General features: G+C 41.5%; 1 protein-coding gene across 1 annotated transcript; it reads right to left on the bottom strand.

Moving 5' to 3' along the window:
- Nucleotides 1-9854: 9854 nt before the first annotated feature.
- Nucleotides 9855-10954, bottom strand: LOC118103499. Its single transcript, XM_035150516.2, has 4 exons — nt 10785-10954; nt 10516-10685; nt 10171-10422; nt 9855-10094 (listed from the first exon to the last, which is right to left on the bottom strand). The coding sequence occupies exons 2-4, from the start codon at nt 10657-10659 to the stop codon at nt 9855-9857; spliced, it is 636 nt and encodes a 211-aa protein (XP_035006407.2). The 5' UTR covers nt 10660-10685; nt 10785-10954.
- Nucleotides 10955-18724: the final 7770 nt, after the last annotated feature.

The following is an 18724-nucleotide window of genomic DNA, read 5'->3' as shown; positions in this document are numbered from 1 at the left end:
ATGGGCCATTTCAGTAAAATGGAAGAATTGTGTGTTGAGCAGAAAAGAACACATAATGTTAGTTCACAGATCAGGACAAAGGTTTGCAGCCCTGTGTTTTTAATAATAGTAATCTGTGTATTTAACTTCCTTTCAAGGGTTTAAGTACCTCAGCACGACATGAAATTCCGTAAAATGGTAGGACAAAAGAACACATTACATTGGTTCACAGATTAGGAAAATGGGTTGCAGCCATGTAATTTGGGCTGAGGGGTTAAGCGGTTGTCCTCCCAGCAGAAGATTCACAGGTCGATCCCCAGTCGAGGTGCCAGTCGATACTTGGGCAGTCGCTGAACCCCCATTGGCCCCTCATAGATGTAGAATGCACTAATTGCAGACTTTGCACATTAATGTGACCTTAAGCTTTTAACTGTAAGTCTATATCTGTGTTTTAACTGCATATAACTATTATGATTATGTATTAGACTTAAAATTGGACCTTAATGCCTCATGGTGAATCCAGTTGGGTTATCCCCTGCTGTGTTCACACATCATCTTCTGGATTTCTATGGACTCTCTAGGAGGCCAGGCGGATAAAGTCCATCGAAATTGTGGAGCGTCTCACTCGGACGTTTGGGTTCACACATGCACGTCCTCCGGAGAAAATACAGAGGATCGGTGCAGTCCAGTGTATGTCTGAAAGCAGCTATAGTGAAGACAAAAATGTATAAAATTGTACCCATAGTATGATAATAGAGCTATAGCGGCAGTGGCAGTTCTTTTAGAAACAGTGGGATTATGCATTTATTTTACCCTGAATTTTAACTGTATTCCTGGAGATAACCATAACTATTCTACATTGTCACTGTCAGTTATATTTCCCCTTGGTTTCAGTAACGTTAAAGTATCATGTTAACAGTGCCGAGTGTTCTGATTCTGACACAGTGTGACAGGCTGAGATGGAGCTTATCTGGCTACAGCGAGGGGCTCCCCATCAGTCGCCTGCACCGCTGTGTACAGGCTTTCTTCTGATTGACTTAGTGTTGACAACACCTCTTCCCGCAGCCTGCAGACCGATTTAACCTCATGCCCCGCTGTGCTGTGCTATTGATATGGCCTCACCTGACCCTGCACTGTAGCAAGACTGTTAGTCAGTCACCTGGAACAGCCTGTTCCGAACACATGGAGTATATACAGCATACGGCAAGATAGTCTGAGCTCAAAGTTACACTCACTGATGATTTGTAGCTTTTAAATACATTTCATGATTGTAAGAATCTTAGTATTATTACAAAATACAAACTCAAATATTATGGACGTGAATATTTGCACGCCACCCAGTAGCATATGCTGCGAAGTATTTGCTATCAGCCAATTATATTTTTCTTACCAGCTGCAGCATTTAAGTGAAGGAGGGTTGAGATGAGCAATAGGGGAGGAAGAAGAGGGGGAGGAAAGATAGTTTTTATAAAAGAGATAGAGTGAGAGTGTTCTTTAGTACTCTCAGACTTGTTACTCATAAATATAATGATGTTATTAATCATAACCGTAGCAATAATAGGAGAAGGGAAAGATGAGAAGAGAGCAAACTGATCTATTGGGTTCGTATGGCGTAGGTGAGCTCTGTTAGACAATAAAGTTTGGTCATTGCGGCTTTGTGCTAAACCAGAAAAGCCCATATGGTCGTAATGTGATCTCTTCATCTACTTCCTGTCAGTGCTTGCATGTAGTTTGTATGTATGGCCGTGTTACAAGCCTATTTTGTAAAACAGGAAAATAATGTATTTTTTGGATTTCTGTCAGTTGCAGCTAAAACTTACATGAAATCAGTGGTTAAAATAACAAGTTGTTAATATTGATTTCAGGTAAAACACACAGCATCTCAAGTGATTGAAAATGGCTGAAGCACTTGTATCTGCCAATCAAAGCACATAGAGAGCCCCTTATAAAGGTTTTAAATTAGATTCTGTCTAATACTGACTCAGGAAGAACATCAATTTGAGCACTTTCAATCTAAGTGGCAGTATGCACCCTCTTCAGCTTCCAGTCATCCAGACAGTGTGTGAGCTGTGCCCATGATACACACATCCTCGAAATATCTGCACATTAACAGTGTCCAGGGCCCTACACAGGCACTGTGTTCATCAGGGTGCCCCACAAGGAAGCCATCTGCAGTGGGAGATCCCTGCACTACTGCACCCACTGACTTGCACTGATTCCTTTGTCAGACTGGCAGAAGCAAAATATGTATTATTTTTTTTTTTTACTTGAGACTTCCAATTTCATATGCAGCGGTTTTGGAAGGCACTTTGGAGGAGAGTTACGACCACGTTTGTTTGCAAATTTGCTGAGGAGGCATTGTGCGCTGCCATCATCAGCAGTTTGTGGATTGTCGATCTTTTGCGGAGTGTGAGAACAAAACATAAATACATTTCAAAACAAAGTTGTAAAAGAAACTGCTATTACCATCATGTCACATTTCCAGAGCTGTAGATTTAGTGAATAGCTATAAGTATATAAGAAGCTTTGTGATATAGATGGTTAATAGTGTTGGGCGCCTAATTTGACTATTGCTTTTTTTTTTACCACATCCAGAATGTCCATGCTGTATGTAAATACTGATTGCAGGCAGCAAACTATGCTTTGAAAGTTCAGCTCAGTTATTGAGACAGAGGTAGTCAAGCTCCTGATGCTACTTCCTGCAGGATGCAGAAATTACATTACAAGTGCTTACTCAAATAATAATTGAACTGTAAAATCACTTGAAACACTTTCTATTAGATCCATCAATCTGTAGAATGATTTCTTAATTGCCATACTTAGCGGTGGGTTAACCAGATTCAACCCCAAAGGTAAGAATGACATGTGGACCCCAAATTACCTTTACCTCAACTGGCCAGGGTTATCTCCGATGGGATTTAAGACTACAGATTTATTTTCTGTGTCTCCTTTGGTTGGGAGATAATAATTTTGAAAGAATTCAAATTTATCAATAATCTAATATAATCGTGTTTGGCGTGTGCTTTGCTGGATCTCTCCAACAGAGGTAGAGAGTCCAAAGTTTGTGTGGCCCATCTAACCAGAACAGCTCCGTTACCCTTATCCAGCGGACACTGTGCAAGAGGCTTGGTTTACTCTGGACATGTTGCCAGGCTTTTGCAGGGCTGACATGTAGAGAAAACAACATTTAATACTAACCTTTTCTCTTTTTCCCCACATAATCTTACTTTCCTGTTTAGACAAACTGGTGATTGCATTAATCACCATGCATTAATGTCATTTACTTTTAGCACCATGCCTTAGGACTAAACCCACTTCGTTGCTAAACTGCATCTTTAATCAAGGGCTCATGAATAGGCATAGGGCCTTCTGATACCTCTGAAGATGTAAACAAGTATAATTAACGCTGCAATTATCAACTTTAGAGGAATTAATTACTTTTGATGTGTGAACATCTCAAGCAGCTCCCCTCAGTTTAAGGGCTTGTTAAGAAACTGAATGTAGCTGCATTACGTGTGCCACCACCGAGCAGCACATATCTGTGTACTCTGTGGTAGTGAGTAACATGGTTGTATTTTGCTGGCAAATAAAACAATGGCACAATGTCTAAGGTGGTTTAAGACAGCAACAGGGTTTAACCAGGGCTGGATTGGGACAGATAACCAACCCTTTTGGCCATCACACATGAGATCATGTGTGCTGCACTTAAATGTGCACATATGCTGTAATATCTCCCAAAAACAACTACACAACTAGTAACTGCCATGGAAGACAGTGCAAGTGGACCAGTATCCTCACTCGCTCATGACTGAGCCTCATGGGGGGCCATGGAGTACACAGTCTTCATATTGAAGTAGAAGTGTAAGTCTTTGTCAAAGAAAAAGCTCCAAGTTTACAAGTATGTTTAATCAAGTTCTCTCCTTTCCTTCTCCTCCACTAGCTGATGATGATATGATTAATTGGTTGAGGCGTTTCCTGGAAAAGTTTAGCAAAAATCTGTAAAATTTTAACGATAGCACACAGTTATCATATTCACAAATTACAATTTGTCTCAAAGAGCTTAACACGATGCAACATCATCTGTCCTTAAGCCTCAATGAGAGTAAGGAAAAACTATTAACCGGGGGGGGAGAAAATGTAGAAACTCCAGAGACAACCTTTGATTGAAATCATTAATAATCATGGTCATTATGGCATGCAAATGGAGATATGGCATGCAAATTGTCTTCAGAGAGAGTCGTCCCCAGGTATCGGAATGATGGAACAACTTAGTTGTTCATCAGCAACTGTGGATGGGTTGTTGGCACTTTAACTACACGTTAAACATCAATAAATTCCTCCATTTATGTAAGATACTGTCTTTTTGTAAAGATTTTTTAAAGGTACAATAACAATGCAATATTCTCAGTCCTTCAAAATCCAATGTCAGTGAAGTACATATACTTTTCTCTGGGCAATCAATCTCTCACAGTGCACCAGGCACTTGTGATAAGACTTGATGTTGAGGGACATTTCTCACTTACAGACAGACTTGCCTTGAAGGTTGCGCAACAGCCAGGGATAAACTTAGTCCTTTACGGTTTTGAGATTTTTTTAATCACAAGGGCTTGTTCCAGGCAAACAAAGACGATTTTTGTGGTAAAATCTCAAGTGGCTCCTTGAAGGTTACTGCTAATTGGGACTATTTATCAACACACTCCAGCCAATAGTGACAAGAACATGCTCTTTTCCCTGTTTCTCATTACCACTATCGGTAATGAGGAGAGAATGTATCTTTGGATTTACATACAGGGGGTTTGGGGAGTCAGTAGGTAACGGCATGAATAATTTTGCATTCTTTGTAGGGTTTTTCCTCAAAGAACTAAGGTGGATTGAGGTGATAGTCACTCCTGCCAAACAAAGTGCTCCAGGTCAATTTGACCAGTCCCTCTAACGCAGTTGCATGTGAATCAGGGAGCCCCTTTAAGTAAAATCACTGTGCCCTGCTTTGGGGAATCTAGAAATGTGAATTATAAAATATATTAAAACAAATGTTAAAAGTACAAACCTTTCAGCTACTGGAATGTTGCGATGAATGTTGTATGAACTGATGCAACAGCAATCCCTTTTTACCTCCCAATTATTAATGTTTAATTGCTTTCTAGTAAAATTAGAAATGTGGAAATGAAGCACTGTCCTTTGACAACTTCTAAAGGCCTAATTTGATCCCATTCAAATGAGACAAAGACGGGTTTTATTGAAGGCTTCAAAGCTGCGGTGACCCCGTGCCATTGTACAATAACAGCCCTGGACAGAGACAGATTGTGATAGGAGCAGGAAGCTTTTTTTATCTGGTAATTATAGGTACAGTAATGACACATTTCTTTCAATTTGATACCTGCTAAGCTAATAAAGGATGCATAAACAAATAAAGGATGCATTTCTTCTTGAATGGAAATGTGACATACAGTATGCACTCCAGGCGACACTGTCGGAAGATGAGCTGGAGGGGAAATCTCAGCACTGGCTGATTCCAGCTCTTTGCTCAGGGATTACCGGTGCCAGGTTTATTTAATCATCCACATTAGCCTAGCTAATTCAAGTTTCTGCACCCATTTTGGTGAGAAAGCCTTCAGAACAGAATTACCTTGAGATGCTATTCCTCCCCCGGCTATTAGTATGCAGAGACTGTGCTCCTTCCCAGCGCACTTGACGAGTCTTATCTTCAGCAGTCGTCCACAGGTGTTCCCTGTCACACGAGTGTGATCAAAATGCAAAAGGCTCTGCAGAGGCTGAGGTGCAGCCAAATGCTGTTTACCCATCAGATTACAGGCAGGTTGCTTGGTCCCTGGAAGTAAAGCATCACCACATGCATCTTCACTCTAACTAGCAGCTACAGCAGCTTTCACTGTAAAGTGAAACAATGATCTACGATGATTTAAGTGTATATTCAAATCTCTGTTATGAGTGTCACTAGAATGGATGAGGCAAAACCAATATATGTTGGTGTGGTGTGACCATCTTACCACGTTCAAGATTGATTGTTAGTCAGACTAACCAACAGTTCTAAAGGATCGTTTTGAACTATGATTGATTGGTTTCAGACTAATGGCTCCTGGGCTTGATACATGAATGTTGGTGAGTATCAAGGTAAAAAAACGAAGACAAATTCAAGTTTAACTACAAACACAAGAGCCACATAGTCCTCTAATGTAGGCTTTCTTCTGTGCTTTAGATTTGTATCCACTGGATGATGTTTTTCTTAAATGTGCAGAGATTCATGCTAGATCCAATAGCAATCAAACACAGGGACTGCTTTTGGGCATTTTCACTCAAATGTTTCTGGCTCTGTCTTGAGTTGAGTTCGTAGTCTGAGAAATGTTCGTAGTTCACCTACGTCCTGGAAATTGTCGAGCTCAGTTTGATCCGGCAGCCATCTGGAATACAGTGACAAAGGAGCTTATTACCTTCAAACTGCCATGTCAAGCCAGACCCTCCAAATCAGAAAAAAATGTATTTGGGGTATGTCAATGTTAGCTGAAGATGTGTTACCAGACAGAGGAGAACACCTGCAGTTCAGTTGTGAATTAGATTAGCAGGTTTTTTTCATCAATCAAAGACATATTGCTCTTAGAGGTTCTTGGAGTATTTTTATCTCCGATAAAGGTATAATACGCTGCTGACTGTGTGCCAGAGATAGAAAAAGAAATCAGTTTAATAGGCCATTTTTCTCTTCTTTCTTGATGTGTCCTTGTAAAGGGACTATTAAATTGTCTTCAGAGACAAATTACAGCACTGGTAAACTGAGTATGTTTGATCTGACTGATCTCACTGAGGCATAGAGGAAGCCAGAAGGCATAAGGTTCCTTTGTAATAGCCAAACAAGCATCTGATAACATCACATATTGCCATTGCTTTGATGTTCTTCCTTCAGTGGGCTCACTGGTGATTACATTTGTGATGGTTTTAAATAAGACAGCGAGGACAGCAAAGTGTCCAAGGAATCGGCCATAGCAAAATCTGTACACCAGAAAAAGTGAACAGCGCGTAAAAGCTTCAGTCGATAGGTTTTCGAAAATAGAGAGAGAGAAAGAGTGTGAGAATTTGAACAAGTACAACTTCAAGGCTCCTTCTCTATGAAGGTATATTTGGTGCAAAACATCTGAGCACCTCTGAACCAATCAGATTGAAATTAGCGACTACTGAATACTACTTCCTAATCACCATTACACATTATTTATCACCGTTATTAGGCAGCCTTTAAAGTCAGTCGTTAAAATAACAATGACATACAGTATATCACCTCAGGTTAGGTTTGAAGAATCTCTCTATTAAGCTATGGCCAGCCACTTTTTTCATGTTTCAACAGAAAGGACACTCCACTTCCTTCACAGCGACTGAACATTGGAATCATTCACTGTGAATGTAATTCCTCCGATTCAGAAAACACCTCCTACCTATTGTTCAGCTGGTGGATTAAGGCAGACATGGTGGGTCACTGCTGTTGTCAGATGTGGTTACAGTGATGTCTGTTACATGAACCCATTTTATTTCTATGTGTCAAGGCTGCCAATATAACGCCACCCCAGGATGATGGCTGCCAATTACTGTACCATTACAACAAATTCATGCTGCTGCTCAGGCACCTGAAACCTCAAAGATCACTGGAGCTGCATGTTGTGAGGATGGAGAGGAATGGTGTTACTGTGAGAGAGAAAAGCAGCAGAGGAGTATTGCATACTCTGTGCGCACGCTGTCAATATTCCAGTCGGGCAATGATAGTTTTTTTCTACATAAATAAATGCACCAAATCATAACATATTAAGGTTGAGACCTTACAATGTATATAGAAGCCAAACAGTTCCCACAATGAGCAAGCACTTTGGTGACTGTGGAGAGAAAAAAACAAAAGGTAGATGGCAAAGAGGGGGGTGAAAAGAGAGAGAGTGGGCAGGGGGAGAGAGAGACCAGGAACAGTCATGTAACCATCATTTTTAACATCTGTCAGACTGGTTGTTAAATAATAAGCCTATTGGCCCCAACAGAGAAGTAGCCAGCCTTGAGCTGGGGACAGCTAAAAAGGACAGGCTCCGACTGGGATTGTATGAGCTGAGTCAAGAGCTGCGAAATGTAATTAGGGTCCAGCCCACGTTGAGCTTTGAAAGTTATTAAAAGAATCTTAAAAAGCTGTCCTGAATTTAACTGGCAAACAGTGAAGAGATGCAAGGATTGGCCTGGTATGAGCCCTGCGGTTAAAGTTTAAAGACAGGCAGCACCATTTTGAACAGGCTGCAAACAAGTTACTGAGGTCTGACTAAGGCATGTATGAAGTGCCTTTCAATAGTCCAGACAGAGAAAGACAAAGGCGTGAGGGAGAGGTCAAACTGATTTAATTTGGGGTATATTTTGTCAGTGGAAGTAGCAGGATTTCAAAATTCAGTTGGGAAATTAGTGCGACTCCTAGGTTTTTCGGCTGTTTTTATATTGGCTGCCACAGGACTGACAAATGGTAGACATTTGCCTGCTAGATGATCGGGACCAAAGATTATTATTCCTGTTTTGTTTGAACTTGGCTGAAGGAAGTTAAACGACATCCATTCCTTAATGGCAGTTAGGCACTCTGTTGAGATGCTCAAGTGGCTGACATTGTTTGGCTTAGCAATGATACGACAGTTCCAGATAGACCGTACCAACACACTCTTTTAGTCTATTGATGAGAATGTTATGATCGATGGTGTCAAATGTGGCAGAGAGGTCAAGGAGCAGTAGTTATTACGAAGATCTTTCACGTTTCTGTCGTATCTAAGGTGGTTGCTATGGACTCTTTTGTCGCTCCTTGCCGCAAAATAGGGCGCAAAATCATTTTTCTGTTCGTCAAGCGTTGATCCCGTGTTCCTCCATTTTCCTTTTGTTTTATACTTATTTTTTTTGTGATAATATAGTTCAAATGCTTTTTTTCTTAATCTGAAACAAGTTAGATCTTTGTGGCAATTGTAATTCGTCTGGGTAAAAGATTGATTTATTGTTAAAGAATAACTATTTTTTCATAAAAGCGGTTTGGTTTTTATCTTTAATCCAATTGTTTTGTAACTTCTTTGTGATAATGTTTTTAGTATTATCTGATTAAAGAATGAATTTGATCATTCTGGAAATGTAATTAGGGTCCTGTTGCTGTTTGTTTAATTGTTTTAAAATCCGATCCTGATAATTTCTTTTTCTTTTTAATTGCTATTTTTTTATTTTCTTGGTGATATAATTTATATGATGAGGAAAGCAGAGTCGGGGAGAGAAGCCTTTTTGTAAAAAGGTAATGAACTTTATACAAAAAAAAAAAAGAACATAGGGCCTTCACAAGCAGGTGTTGGGGTTGATTAACATTTTTGTATCAACTGTTTACATTTCAACAATACTTTCAACAATAAAACAAGTTTCTAATAAGAACAATGTAAACGACAACAATGAATCCAACAACTATTATTATATATATATTATAATATTGAAATCTTCAAAAATAAAATAAATAGCAACAATTTGCACATCTTCCAAATCTTCAAAATTGTATACAAATATATATAAAAAAAAAAAAAGCAACAATTTGCACATCTTTCCAGAACTGCTGTTCGTACTCAGTATTTAACCCTAACCCTACAGGAACATTAAAACCAGTGGCACACTACTCACTGGTTTCAGGCGTGTTTCTTTTGTCATTGAAATATTTAAAAATGGATGGTTTCATCCTGTCCACTACCACTGAGCATATTGATGTGGAGATTACAGACTCTGTGCTTCTCTCTCCTTCCAGGTGTTCTTCATCAGATGATGAAACATCCATACCCCGTTTTCGTTTCATGACCTTCATCTCCTCAGGAGACAGTGGCGAGCCGGTGTCGGGCTCGTCACTCTGTTTGGAGTACTGGAGTACTGGCCAACAGAGGTTCCTCAGCATTTTGACTTGGTTGGTCCTCTTTAGACGGGTTTCCAGTGGCCAACTGGAGAGCCTTCACCCTGCGCTCTCTGGTTTTGTAGCACGTTTCTTTGTCCGGGAGACCCACGTAAAACCTTTCCGCCGTGTCCAGGTTGTGGCACATGGCTTTGGCCACCTGCAGTCTCTCCTTCTCCGACAGAAAATTGTTTGCCTGGAAACCCATACAAAGAAATTAAAAATGGCCAGATTACGACTTTAAAATTCTATTTTAGGGTTATATTTCTTACTTGTGTGGAGACGCTGCTCCTGATTTTGTTAAAATCAATCTTCCCTTTCATCCCGGCATCCTCCCATGCCATGTTGACCACGTTGGCGGGCTTGGAGATTTGCAGGCCGAGTGAGGTGTGGAAATCGTATGGGCAGTCCTTACCTCTCACACAGCATTTTCCCTGGCTTATCTGTCGTAGCCACCCATATTCAGTCTTGTCGAGGCAAAAGGCAGCCTGGCCAAAGGACCGCACAGCTTTGTGATCATCAACCTTGGGAAATAAAACACAGTGAGAGATGAGTGTTGTGTTTGGAGGGCATGTTTTAACAGTATGACATGGCCGCCCCTGCTTAAAAATACTAACCATGACCTGGAACCGATTGCCATCTGACCAAACCTGACAGTCGGGGACGTTCTGTTTCGTCATGTTGGTCATGACTAATCTATGGCCTGTCAGAATGGGCAAATAGCCCATTATATAGCCAGTGAACCTTACATGGTCAGCCATCTGGGATCCTTCCTGGGCTAAGCGTTCTACAAAACATACCAAGATATATAATTAAAATACAGATATTTAAGAATGTAAGCTACCGAAGAAGAATGAATACAATATGATTGAATAAGTCTACTTACCAAACAACTCAGGAATCCTTTTCCTGGCAGCCAGCAAAAACTCAGTTTCTTGTGACGCATGCAGCTGATTGTCTGTGAAAACAGTGGGACATGCACAACTAATGTATGAGGTTCCAAGTCTCTTTAGATGACAAGATATATATACACACAGGACATTCTATGTTATGTTTAGAAAGTACACATTACCAGACTGGAAGACAGTGACAACATTGACTTGTCTTATGGCGCATCACCTTCTGCCGGTGGACCACCACTTTCTTGTGAACCTCAGCCTGGATCCTCTTCATCTCGTATGTTATCTTTTTAAAATCGGCCGGTTTAAGCATACTTTGCTTTTGGAAGGCGTTTTCGACGTGTTTGAAGGACATGATGACATTGTTCATCATGTCCTTCATGGATGTTGGAGCATAGCCCTTCTGAGCGAGTTATGATGGCCATCTATGGAAAAAGGAAGCCATAATTAAGAATTAGAAAAAATAACTCAAACGTTATAGAAATAATTTTTTGATCAAGAAATATATGACATAAAAGATACGTACGTGCGCAACTTTTCCATATTATTAACAAATTTGATGTCGTGGCAGATGTTAATTGTAGCCCAGCCAGTGGCCATGTAAAGCAAAACCGGTGGGCATGGCTTGATGCCTGCCACGCGTTGTCCCGGTCCTTCTTCCCCGTTCTCGGCCCCAGGCGAAACTTTGCGTAGTCCTTTTTTCTGCATTAACAAAACAGTAAAACAATAGTTAAATCCCCCAAAAAAACAAATAGAAAAAGGGAAAGAACCAACTAAGTGTAACTGTCTGTCTCCTCTCTCCCCCAAATTACAATTGGAAGAAAAAAGGAAAACTTACCATATAAAGGATTTTTGCCTCCTCCCCTTGCTGACCTGTTCCCCTTTTTGTGCTGAAAGTGGAACACTCGGTACCCGGTTGGGTTCAGGTGTGTGAGGCAAGTTCTGTGGCAGTGTTTTCATAAGATGCTCCACCTTCATCTCTAGCTGCTGCAACCTTGGCCCAAACCGGTCACATGTGCAGCTGCAACCACACGGCTTTGGCATTGCACCACTCGACCCTTGCACAGGGGTGGAAGGGAGTGGGAGACTCGGAGACAAAATTGTTGACTGCGCTACAGGGGGTGAACTGGTCGCCGCTAAAGGATCATCCAAGGGTTCGTCATCACTCTGTGACAGCCTGAGGTAGAAGTCATCCTCCTCTCGGCCTCAACAGGCTGAGGACTGTGATCTACAGTGTAAAAGATTTAAATTGCAAACTTAAACCCTGTGGTTCCAAATTTCAGTCTATATCATAACATTTGTGGTTGTTACACAGTAGACATAAAAAAATCTATACCGCTGAAAGCTCAAGTTTAATATGTGTATAGTTAGATAGAAACTTCAATAAGATGTGATGATGTAAGCCTTATCAGTGCCCTTGTTAATAGGGAATCACAAGTAATATTAGCACAAATTCAAAGTACCAAAACGATGGCGTTCCTCTTGCCCACCTTCATAATAGGGTCTCGCTCCTATTAACATAGAATGACTTTTGATTATAACATTTAACAGGCTTTAAATGGAAAAAACATTAGAGTTACAACATATCTTACAGAAGTTTTCTTGTCAAATTAAAAACAATTGAATATGCTTACATCTGCGGAAGCCATTGCGTGGGTCTCCTGTCTCCTTTAATTTCTTTGGAGTTCTGTGGTAGGAAATAAAGAAATAATTTGTGCAGGCATAACGGTGTATCTAGGTATAATTATGAAAAAACGTGTCTCTTAATCTCACCGTGCATTCCCATGTGGCATCAGAAGCTGGAACTCCTGTTTATTCGGAACTTTGTGGGACACCAGCAGGTGTTTGAATGTGACAGAACACATTCCGCACTTGCCCGTCTGTGGATAATTAAAAATAACGCACCAAATTAAGGCTCTGTACCCTCAGCAGGGGGGTGTGAAGAAAAGCCAGAACCCTTTATATTATTGAAGTGATTTAATCAAACACCTCTGTTTTTGAAGTGACCCTCTCCTTTGGTCTCACAGGTGCAGCATTCACACATTTGGTTTCCATCTCCGAAGTAGCTGGCTCCATAGCAACATGTGAACTCCTCCCCAGGTGAGATTGGACGAATCACTTCCACATATGCAATGTTTCTCTCACCAGCAACGTACTTGGAGTTTGGGTTACAGTCGTGGTTGATGAAAGACGCAGGCCCAAGCCACAGCTGAGCGCAGCGTTTGAGTGGAAAAAATAACGCTGAAGTCATTTACTCCTTCCTTCAGCAATGCAGCCCAACAGGACCTCAACCCGCTGTCCTGCAAGCCACTGCCGTGTGGAGGTTACCTTGGCTCCGTTCATTTCTGAAGTGTAACGGTCACAAGATTCTATTTTCACTCCACTGTCTAGCATAAAGGCTTTGAGGTAACGAGACACATGTTGCCTCAATAGCTCCTCTTGACGGCTTCCCATAGATTGGAAATATTCCCCAGCCAGTTTGCCCAGCTCCTCGAATGTTGCGTTAAAGTCCAGGGTGCGTTGCAATTTCACCAGGGTCTCTTTAAGATGATCACAAGCCTGTATCTTTGGTGGAGGACTGAGGTCCATGTTATGAGTTCTGAAACCCAGCAGGTGGTCCAGCACCAAACAGCTTGCTGGGAGTATTTGCTTAATGTATGAGGTTTAGTTCTGATGAGTTGGTTCGGTTTAAAGTCTGAAGGAAAGTAGACAATTTGAAAGTAAGTTAAAAACAGGTAAGTAAAAGATGATTACTTCTTTGTCTGAAATACATTTTTCTTAAGAATTCTGTTATGTCCCAGTTTTTTCGAAGGCAGAATGTAAGTTGTCTTGAGTCTCTTCTTTAGTAGATGGTTCGGATCGGGAGTTTGTAACCCCCCTTTGTTCTGTTGTGAGAATGAAGCACACACACACGCACACACGCTGGATGTGAGAACATGTATTACAGTATATCAGGGTTCATCCATCCATCTGTAGGCTCATTTTAAATCCTGTGTCATGTTTAACACTGGGAACCATTGGTGGTGACAGATCCCTAGGCAGCCATGCATCAGAATACATTAGACTGCTTGGATTGCCTGTGACATTTTGGGGCTATAGTTTTTACAGCTCGTAAGGTACCTAAATCAACTTTCGACGTTTCACACCCGCAGCTGCAGTGAAGTGCCCTCACTACATTGTGTATGAGGGTAAAACTTGCAGAGGAGTGCGATGTGTACCGGAGCAAATAAAAGACGAGTGATTAAACCACATATATAAAGTTCTCCAGTGAACTTTTCTTTAAATACAGGATCAGGGAGGGATGGTAATGGGTTTGGAGGCTGTTTCCACTGGTGCTGATTCAGAGGTCAGAGTTAAGTTACTGTGCTGCTTAGTTATTCAAACTGCACACTGTGAAATGTACAGTATCTGGACAGCATGAAAAGCAAGCCAGCTGAACTGGGCCAACAGACTCAACATTTAAGTGTTTCTTTAAAAAAAAAAAAACTATATACTATAAACTATATAATCCACACACAGGACTAGAATCAACTATTACATACATATTATTCATTTTATAGCTAAAATAAATTGTATATGAACGCGGGCATATGCGGTGCAAATCCAATAACATCCACGTTTAAGCGTAACAATTTACAAAGCAACCGATGTGAAAAAAAAACATGAAGTGCAAATAGTGGATTGTTAAAAATATATTCTTGCTGTTTGTATAAACAGAGCACACCCCCCCAAAAAAAACTACTTGCTATCACGTGTCCATCGATATACTTGATATTGAATCACACATCGTGTAAAGTGAAAGTGATTGTGTCACCTGTAACTCACCCAACCAATGAGAGGGCTGGTGTTGCCGCGTCGCTGGCTCCGATGCTCTCTCAAGCGTGGTTTTTAAAAAAGATTCTCGAAGCTTCGATAAAAAAAAATGTCCGTTTAGTTTCTAAATGGCGGCGGCGCACTTTACACGGTCCCAGGGTCTCGTTAGCTCGCATCTCAGCGCACAGCACACACACATGGGGTTGTCCTCTGGGCCAGCGACAGGTCCTCACTTGAGTCCTCGTTTTAGTTCTGAATGATTCAGTTGGACTTTCTGATTCCCCTTCGTCATCAGCAGCTTCCCTCGGCTCCATCTTGCTCGACCCAACTCACAACGAAGTTCTCCCTCACCTATGATTCCCCCGCTAATGATGCGTTCAGGTGTTAATGTGACGGTCAGCAAAAGACAACGACACCTGCTATGTAGGTCAGATAAAATCAGAACAACGTGGAATTTATATCTCATGTCTTTGTTTCATTACTTTTTTTAAAATCAATCATACATTTTTTTTGTGGTAATCAACGCTTACTTACAAATCTGAAACTTTTGTATCTATTTATTTTCTGATGAACCTCTCACGGCCCACCTGCAGTGGCTTCACGACCCCACCAGGGGGCCGCGGCCCACACTTTGGGAATGACTGCTGTAGAGGGTTGGTTGGGGATGGAGAACAGGGGTGCAGAACACACACTATCAGACTCAGCACTCGAAAAGAAAACTAGAGGGGAAATGCATAGACTTTGCATCAAATCTGGACCAAAACCAATTTCCCTTACAGATGGCCTCATCTGTGCACTGTAATTCATGGGTGTTGTATGGACGGGAGGGACGGGAGAATAATCTGTTCTTTGTTGCACCGTTCTTTGCAGACCAGGGGCTTATAAAACAGTGCATAGGCTTCATACTAAAGTTAAATGAGCACAAAACTCAAAAATGGCATTCACAACAGCCTCCAACGCTATGTTGGTTTAGTTCTTTTCATGTGAACAAGACGTACATAAAAAAAATGTCTAGGCTGGTGTTTGAAGAAATATAAGTTAAATACTTAATATCTCTCGTGCTGCATCAGCATGCAGGTGGTTATTTCGGCGTCACACAAAATGTCGGATCTCTTGTGGTGGAGGACCCGCTGGCCGGCGGTAAACACCCAGATGCAACCTGGCGGGACCGCACAGCACATCTCGTTTCACTGAAACAACAAGCCGCATCTGCAATGGGTGCCTGGAGGCCTGGGCTATTTTCACACTGATGCAGCAAAAGATTAAAATGAAAAGCACCCTCTGTCTTTCTCCTTTCTCGCGGATGCCGTACATGACTGACTCACTTGGCGAACGATGTGCAACACAAACCATCAGCTTCAGACCCTGAAACACCATGCCTTTTCTATGTGTGCCGCTTCACGCCGCTCGAGAGGTGTATTTCTTCTTTCCCAAAATAGAAGAGATGAGGGCCGGCAGTGTTTGCTGTCCTGGAAATGCATTCCCCTCAGAAATCCCCAACATGAGACAAACAAACATCCTCCCTGCGATACATTAGCTATTCATTCACAGTTGCATGGTTATGCTGGATGCTGCCAAGACTCACTCTCTGTGCAATGCTAATCAATTCCTGCAGCGGCTGGATAAGACCACTGAACCCTCCTTTTGAACGAGAGCCAACACTAATATGAATGACTCATTTGCAATGTAAAACACGATCAATTAGTAATCCAGCATGGAGGGTGCATGCAAGCCACCCTTAACCTAAAATATAAAACCTGTTTCTTGAAATGATGGCATGTGGTGCCGTTTTATGTCTAACAGGATTACACAGTTCTGCATGGGCTACCATGGATTGTGAGACTGTAAAGGAATTTGTTTCTCTGTGAGGAAAATAAAGGTAATTCATTGCACAATTGGCTCAGAGTCTTTCAACGCCATTGCAAACCTTTCCTTTTGACTCTTTATCGGGGGGTCACAGCAATTGTGTTGACGTCAAAGGATTCTGAATGCATCCCGATTCTGAATTGCACCCCCAATCGAAACAAGCCATACTATTTGAGGCCTTGTCTGTCATTTCTTATCTCTTTCACTCTTCCTTTGCCCTCTATTCTCTCATCCAAGCACTGCCATCAAGCAAGGAGCAGAAAAGATTACTGCATAATTCGAGATGCAGGGGTTGAGGACCTCATTTGGGGGATATTCCATCTCTTATCCCATATTGCAGCTGAGCAAAGAGCTTTCTCCTTTACCCCCAGCTGTGGCGCTTACCAAAAAGAAACACTGTTGGTTCTCATGAGTGTCAGAAATGTTTAATTATCTTGTTAAGGCACAGACAGGATTTTGGTTTCCCAGGATCAAAGAACCATTGGAGGGAATGGGATTCATATCTGTAAGCTCTGCATATGCTGAACTAAGACTTTAATAGGAGAGTGCTGCGAAGCAAAATACGGCATGAGGCTGAAAGTTCTTCCCTGTCTTGCTCAGTCCTTCAACCCCCTCATATTTGATCATCATCTTTCCCTGTACCATTCACAAATGTGGGTTCCTTCACATCTACGCTTATGTCCTGTCTGCTTAGCTTCTCCACCAAGTTAAGTGAAAGTGAAATTATTAAAGATTGAAGCTCTTAGTTTACATTGACTCCTAATGTAGAAGTTCACTGAATGATGAAAACATAAACTCAAGGATATGTAGTCAGTATAACATAAGAGGCATGACAAGCAGTATATTCATTATTAATCATCTGCCTGCAAACAAATCAGTTCAGAGAATAACTCTTGTAACTCAAATTTACAGTCAGATTTGAAATGTATAGTTTCAGGGTAACTTGCCTCTGGCGGTAATGCACCTTGATGTTGGCTGCCACCCACCAATAAACCAAACAAAGGAGAAGGAGAAACTATTTGAAGTCGTGTCCGAGGTGTTTTTTAAATACACATGCACACATTACATTACTGAAAAGAGACCAGGGTTCAAGGTAGTCCTTTTCAATTTAACAGCCGGTCATCTTCTGTTCTACATGTCATAAGTGGATTATAGTGTTGTTTGTTGGGGAATGCTGACTCAGCACATCTGCTGAACATAAATGGTAGGAAGCCCTCCTTGTCTGCTTATCAGCGAACTAAACACTGCTCCCTGCTAAATCCTCCAGGACATGCATTGATGATAAGCCCAAGCTCTTAATATAGGCAAACACGAGTCCCCCTTATGAGGTGCTACAGCAGTGTAAAGCCTCTTGTTAACCATCCAGGTCATTGTCATGCATTCATGTCATTGAGTCTTGTGAGAAAAACAAGCTACAGTTATTGTGGCAGTTTCATGTAGGTGATGTGCTGTATGTCGCACATAGAGGAAGCCTTACAATGTCCCTTGTCGCCTGTAAGACGAAACATAATGGACTTTACACACAACATTATCTCTCATGGTGGTTGCTTTTCATTGAACCTGTCTTGGGATTCATCTCTGTTTCCATTTAGTTAACCTGGGCGAGTGTGCTGTTGTGAGAAACCTGATAAAGACTAAAGCTGGTGGAGCTAAAATGCAGAGCCGTGCATTCCAAATTGTTCCAGTGAGAATGTAATGGAGCAATATATTCTGTGAACAATCTTACCTCTGCTGAGCTAAACATTACATGAAAATGCGGTAACATGCAGACAAGGACCATTGGAAGGGAAGGCAGTTTCTGCCTCAGCACTGCATCACATCACGAGTTATTACGCACTGGAGGCAGTGTTTTGTTCCCAGCACAACAATGGCAGTGGATTTTGGTTGATCTTTTCTATTGTACAATTTCTACTGATCCTCATCATTGAAAACACAATCTGGTTTATGGGCTTTGGAAAAAAGAGCTAATTTACATTGCTGTGTTTCACAGACTCTCTGGTAAAGCTGATCACAAGAATGGAGTTAATACTTCAGACAGTAGGACTGCTTTCAGACCTGCGTTGAACGCCTGAAATTCTCCAGATATTCTTCGGAGGAGCTTTATGTGAGAACCCAAATGTCTGGTGATGTCCAGGCCTGGAGATGTCAAAAGAGCGGGTAGGCTCTGTTGACGCGGGCCCCATCTCCTTGGCCTTCTGCACCTCAGCCACTCTTCGTTCTGGTGTGCTACTCGTCATCACTGCTAGAT

The sequence above is a fragment of the Hippoglossus stenolepis genome, chromosome 24 (genome assembly GCF_022539355.2).
Source record: "Hippoglossus stenolepis isolate QCI-W04-F060 chromosome 24, HSTE1.2, whole genome shotgun sequence".
NCBI classification, from domain to species: Eukaryota; Metazoa; Chordata; class Actinopteri; order Pleuronectiformes; family Pleuronectidae; genus Hippoglossus; species Hippoglossus stenolepis.
The sequence above is the reverse complement of the archived record's forward strand: the minus strand, read 5'-3'. Positions and strand labels throughout refer to the sequence as shown.